This window comes from Nomia melanderi, chromosome 5, assembly GCF_051020985.1.
Source record: "Nomia melanderi isolate GNS246 chromosome 5, iyNomMela1, whole genome shotgun sequence".
Lineage (NCBI taxonomy): Eukaryota > Metazoa > Arthropoda > Insecta > Hymenoptera > Halictidae > Nomia > Nomia melanderi.
Genome location: NC_135003.1, coordinates 18804956 through 18810748, shown reverse-complemented (window position 1 = coordinate 18810748; position 5793 = coordinate 18804956). Strand labels below are relative to the sequence as shown.

Below are 5793 nucleotides of genomic sequence, written 5' to 3'. Positions count from 1 at the left end.
TTGGAACTTACCGATTTCCCCAGTCCACTTTGCTGATGATCCGCAGCTTTAGCTCCCGCGTCTGATCGGTCGTCAAAGTGCCGGCCAGAAGTTGCCGCCGCCATTCCAGCAACTCTCGCATCACCTTTCTCAGCGTGATGAATTTGTAGTTCTCCCGCTCCTGGATACGACCGGGTAACAGGAGAAGGTCTAGATTAGCTTCCGAAACGCACAGGATACGGTGAAAATTGCGTTACACCTACGGTCGATAGGGCGGGATTCTTTTAGAAACATGGGGTTCATCCTCGGAAGTATTGATCCGGGGGAAAAGATATCTTATCAAGATGAAACGAACGTTTCTCTGCTCGTGAGGCGTCACACTTTCTTCTTTTAAACTTTGACAGGTAAGTTACAGTTTCCGATACACGAACAGTTGCACATGATCGATCAAATAGTTCGTAAAATTATCTAGTTTCATGTTTGCGAAGATTAGTCGACAATTATCATCGTATCTTTTTGACTATCATCTTTGAGAAGATTTTCGTTAGCGATCATTCTCGAAATGTTGACGACAGACAAGAAGCCTTCATCAGAAAGGGAACAAACACTCTGGAAATGAACTCTCAAATGCACAGATAACGGATTAAACGAATTCCCTTCGACAATTCGAATCGGACTCCGCCTATTCTCGTTGATTTTCGATTCTTCTTGAAAAGGACGTGCTCAAAGGGGCGAAGTTCGAAAAGTGCCATCTTCAGAAGGGATCGATTCTCCTCGACGCGAGGTTAATGGAGTTTACGTCGCAGGGAACGATCGGTCCTCGGTGTCCACTTACCGGTCAGACGCGTCGTTCGCTCGATCGGGCTCGGGGATCGATACTCTCGACATCAAAGCCTTCGTTTTCCCCCAAACGCAATTTACCCGGTCAAAGGGAGCGCTACGCGAGCCCCGCAATGCCATGATTTTCGTCTCTTGCTCGTTAATTGTCGTCTTGGTGGGCACGGGACCAAGTTCAATGCAAGGTGCTTAAGAATTTCAGTTAATTTTCGTTCCATAGTTTCCCGAGTGCCATTTACGAATAGACTGCGAACTTTTAACGCACCTGTGGCTTGTGAATATTTTTCTAAACGAAAGTGGCAGCTTCCGCGCGAGCCTTCGATTCGCTGATATTCGATAAATCCTCGAAGCACGATTCACGCGTTGGAACATTTCACCCGAAAGCAATCTACTCGAACTATCGGAAAAATAGGAGATTGAAAAAGAAGGCTGAGGCTTCAAAGAACTTCTGTAATTCCAATAGTCTGCAGTTTGAACGAATCCATTTAAAGACATCCTCTATCCGTTTCCGAGGCCCCCGCGGAGTTTCGAAAAATACTCGATAATCGAACCGGAACACCGTTCGTCCCAGCCCGGTCTCTAAATAACAAGGAACTCGTGACTTTGAAGAGCTCGTTCGCGTGCGAAGCCGGTCCGCCGTTTGTTCCGGCGGCGTATAATCGCGCGGCAGACTCCGTTCGTTAAATATTCACCGTTGAAACGAGACCCTTGTCCCGGCCCCGCCTCCCGGCTACCCTTAGCAGTGCATTTTTCGCAACGAGGGAAAAAGTATGTCGCGAAACGACGAGAGCCATTCATTTGTCCGTCGTTGCGGAAAAGAGCCGCAGCCAGACGTCGACGGCCGGACGGTTTTGCATTGTAGCCGACAGAGAAAATAGATGAAGGGGGACAGGAAGAGGGAGGAAGAAGCTCGTTGTCGGAGGAGGTTGCGACTCACCACGTAGAGCCGTTTCCAAATGCCGCCCCATTCCCGTAGCACCAAGGTGACTTCGCGGACCACTGGATCCTCTAAGGGTATCACCGACTCGAACAGTCCTTCGTTCTCGATCTTGCAGGGCTTCAGGTGGATGAACGAGCTGGGGAAGATGCCCTTCACCGCGCGGTTCTTCGTCGAGAAACCTCTGTACCATCCTGCGAACGATTGTCATCGATTTGTTTGATCCTAGATCGCCGACGGGTATTCGACTGTAAGTTGTTTGAGGCTTTCGGGTCCGGAAGGAATTATAGCCCGACGTTTCGTCAACGTTGCGGCTGACTTCTTCGGGGGTCAAAGGACGTTTGAAGCCTCAAACAACTTTTGGCTGTGGAAGCATCAAAGTTACTAGTCAACTATACTTCGACCACTGTTGCCGAAGTATTCAACTACACTTAAGACATTATCGCTAAACCATCGACGAAATGGTAGTGTTTCTTAAGGAAAAACTGAATTGACCTTACCCGCGCATTCCTCCAATATCTGCACCGTCTCGCCGATCTCCAATGGGAGGCCATACCGCGTTTCCCCTCGCCAGTTGTAAACAGCTGCGGGAAATCATTCGTCGATTTAGAACCGGACAAATCTCTTTGCAGTCTTCTAACTTAAGTCTCTTAATCTAAACCCCGTTAGAAGCGTCGATCGCTGGACCAGACACGCTTGTCTATTTTCCACGAAGCCCGGCGCTTCGCAAATATTATGACTCCAAACGGAACGACGGTTAGCAAGACGCCGTAAGTATCGTCTTTAACGAAAGAGTCTTCCGTTACTCCCCGACAGACTCGCAAGCTGCCGACGAAACGGAACTCTCGAGAAAACCTACAGAAACTCGCGAAATTGCTCCTTTCGAAATTGATCTTCGCTCCACCGTGGCCGGCGAAGTATTCGGAAAGGGTTAAGATTCCAAGCTCTCCTTCGTCGTCGGACTGTACAACATCGGAGACGATTCGGAGAGCATTCCTCGGAAAGCCAGACGTGCCAGAAATCCTGGTAACGAAATTCGCGGCTGCAGGGGTGAGTCTCGGAAGAAGGAGGAACAGCCAGAGGCGGAGAGGAAGGAGGAGGATCGAAACGAGTCCTTTCGTGGAAGTGTCAGGGCTCGATAAACGAACTCCGGGGCACCGGATACGCGTGACGATGCACGCACGACGAGCCAGCTTCCGGTCCTCCGACGCGGCGGAGAAACGCACGCGAGACGCATCTGAATGAGCGCGAGCCCTTTCCTCTCCTCTCCTCTCCTCTCCGCGTGGAAACACGCACAGCCGGCCGCGGAATGTGTGTTACGCGTTTATTCGCCCACCACCATTACGCCAGAACAATGCGCGTTGATACCGCGAGCTGGATATTCGTTAATTTCCAGACCAGGCCCCGGCGACCGCTTCGTTCCCCGCGGACACTCCCGCGGATCCATTAACAGCTCAACATCATTTATTCCCGGTTTCCTGCGTGGCGATTATTGAAAACGCAGGTGTCCCTTTGAGAAATTAAATAGGTCTTGCTTGGCTGATACCTGTAGCTCGTGAACATCTTTATGGAAGTGGAAGCTTCCGCGAGGGTCTTTGATTCGCTAGCATTCGATAAATCCTCGGAAGCGCGATTCGCGCGTTAGAACACTTTACCTGAAAGCAATCTGCTCGGAGTATTGGAAAAAGAGGAAATTGAAAAGGAAGGTTGAAACTTCAAAGAACTATGATTTCAATAGATTGACGAGCAGTTTGAATCCTATTCAGCTCGGATTCCGTTTAATTATCGACCTGAAACACCTTTCGTCCCGTCCTCGACTCTGAATAACTTATCAAATAGGAGGAATGATTTGGTATATGGAAATGAAGATGTACGGTTATCACTTCCGTCGGGGAATAGAGGTTTAACAGAGAAAGAGAGCTTCGTTTCGTTATAAGCAAAATTACAGCGTAGAATAAGGATGCGAATAGAGAACGCTGTATCTATACAAAACGGAAGCCGCCGCCGGTTATTTCGAACGCGACGAATCTGCGGTCCGTATTTAGCCGTGCATTACCCTTTGCCGATACAGCGTTCGACACAATTAGAAATACAGGCCGTCGGAAGTTCATATGGAGTCGCGAGGCCGCCGCGACACGCGCTGCTTCTTTTTCGATGCTCGTTCAACGAACTACGGTTTATCTCGATCCCCTATGCCTCCACTGTAACAATGCCAACCAACGATCGCACAGCCAAAGGAATTACATTAAACGAAAGCAAAAGGAACCAGAAAATTCGATGAAATCCGAATTCGACCGTTAAGATTCGAAAGCTCAATTTCCAACGAATTAACGTCGACAAACCAGTTCTCGGTTGAGCGTGTCTAATCGGCGAAATCAACGAAACGCGGGACTGCAGGTCGCGTGAGAGGACGACTATCGATTCCCGGGATTCCGACGCGTACGGGATCAAAGCGGAGCGGCACGTGGCGAGCCGCGTTTCGTGCCTCCACGCGCGGACAATTCCTATCGCTTTCTCGCGCCGCCCATTAGTCAGCTATCCGCGGGAAAATTCAGCGACAGCCCGCGGGAAGCACGGGACGAGAGGATCCGATGAAAGATTCAATATCCGCGACTGGCCGACTCCATCGTGATCCGTCGCCGTCAGTTATCCTCTTGCTTATTCATTCGTCTGGCCCGAGGAAGGTCGCTAACTGGCGATGGATCGCGGAAAACCGGAGACGTTTTCACACGGGAAAAGCATCGGGACGCGCCGCGAGCTTTCCCGATTGGCAATCCAGCGCGCGTCACGGGGAACCGAGAGGGTTTTTCGAGCCACGCGCACACACGCACGCACGCACGCACGCACGCACGCACGCACGCTTCTGTCGGCTCCGACAGGGCCGAACAAAGGCGAAGCTCCTCTCCCCATCGGGGTTTTTCCCCTCGAGCCGGCCCGCGAGTTTTCCCGGGGAATTAAATCGATAACCTCCCTCATTCCCCGTCGTGCAAAACACTCGCGATGGGGGACCATGGGGCATTCTGCACGGTGCGGACACGTAGGAACCGATGTCTCTCCCGCGGGCATGGAAACAGGTACACCCGATTCCGTTGTTACACGAACGCTTCTCGCGCGATTCTGATTTAACACGACTAATTTTTCTCTCTCCGATGGGAACTTTTGGACAGTAATTGCTCGTCGTTCCACGGTTACGTAAGGGTGTCAACCCCTGCAGAGATACGTATTTATGACGTGCAATCTATTCATTGACACTTTGCACTCGGAAGTTTCTCGCTAGAAATATTCAACAGTTTTTGAGGAGGTTTTTTTATTCCAATATTTCACGTATCGAGGTATTATACAAAGTGCAACATTAAATAGATTGTACAGTTTCACTGCGTCAAAGGGTCAAAGAATCCACCAGAACGAGGTAATGACATTGCAACGCTCCGCGACCTCCTCTTGTCAGTAACGGGTACACGCCCAGCTGCCCCAATATTTTCTACTAGTACTCTGACAGAGACATTTGGGATTAAATCTAGACCAGCTCCGCATGACTGATAAGTCGAAGCATAAGAAAAGGTCCAGAATGAAATCATCTAAAATGGGAAAAAGCTGCCGAACTGCACTTTCACCGGTAATTCCATCAACGGCCGACCACCCGTGGATTCTACCGAACGAACCGTGAATTCTGACACAGTTTCCCAAGGCGAAGGAACGGCCGTCGAGGACGGGAGAAAGAAGGAAACGCAGGGGCGGATGGGACGAACGTCGGCGACGGCGATCGAAGCGGCGGGGTGGGACACGAGGGAGGGTGGCTGGAAGAGCACAACGTCTGCGGTCCGGCCCTCCCTAAGCGGCGAGTGGCCGGCCGGTGATCAATATTGGTTGACGCCGGTTAACACCAAGAACAACAGGAACCGGGACGGGACGAGGTAAATAGAGGATAATAGAAACTAGAGCTGCGCGAGTGTGTACTCTGTATTCACCTGTCGGGCTGAATTCTTATGCGATCGCCGAAGCTCAGCAGGCTACTCGCGTTTTCCAGGTGTTCGGAAGGC

The 5793-nt window shown here is 50.6% G+C and overlaps 1 protein-coding gene across 3 annotated transcripts in view; it reads right to left on the bottom strand.

The window, feature by feature from the left end:
* The window catches only part of spg (dedicator of cytokinesis spg), a 67465-nt gene that overhangs the window by 50865 nt on the left and 10807 nt on the right, over window positions 1-5793 (bottom strand). For all 3 annotated transcript variants that reach the window (XM_031971304.2, XM_031971305.2, XM_031971306.2), the window contains exons 2-4: window positions 2254-2337; window positions 1754-1947; window positions 12-160 (exon numbers count right to left, since the gene is read on the bottom strand). In XM_031971304.2, coding sequence (XP_031827164.1) covers window positions 12-160; window positions 1754-1947; window positions 2254-2337 — 427 coding nt within the window. The remainder of the gene's footprint in view (window positions 1-11; window positions 161-1753; window positions 1948-2253; window positions 2338-5793) is intronic.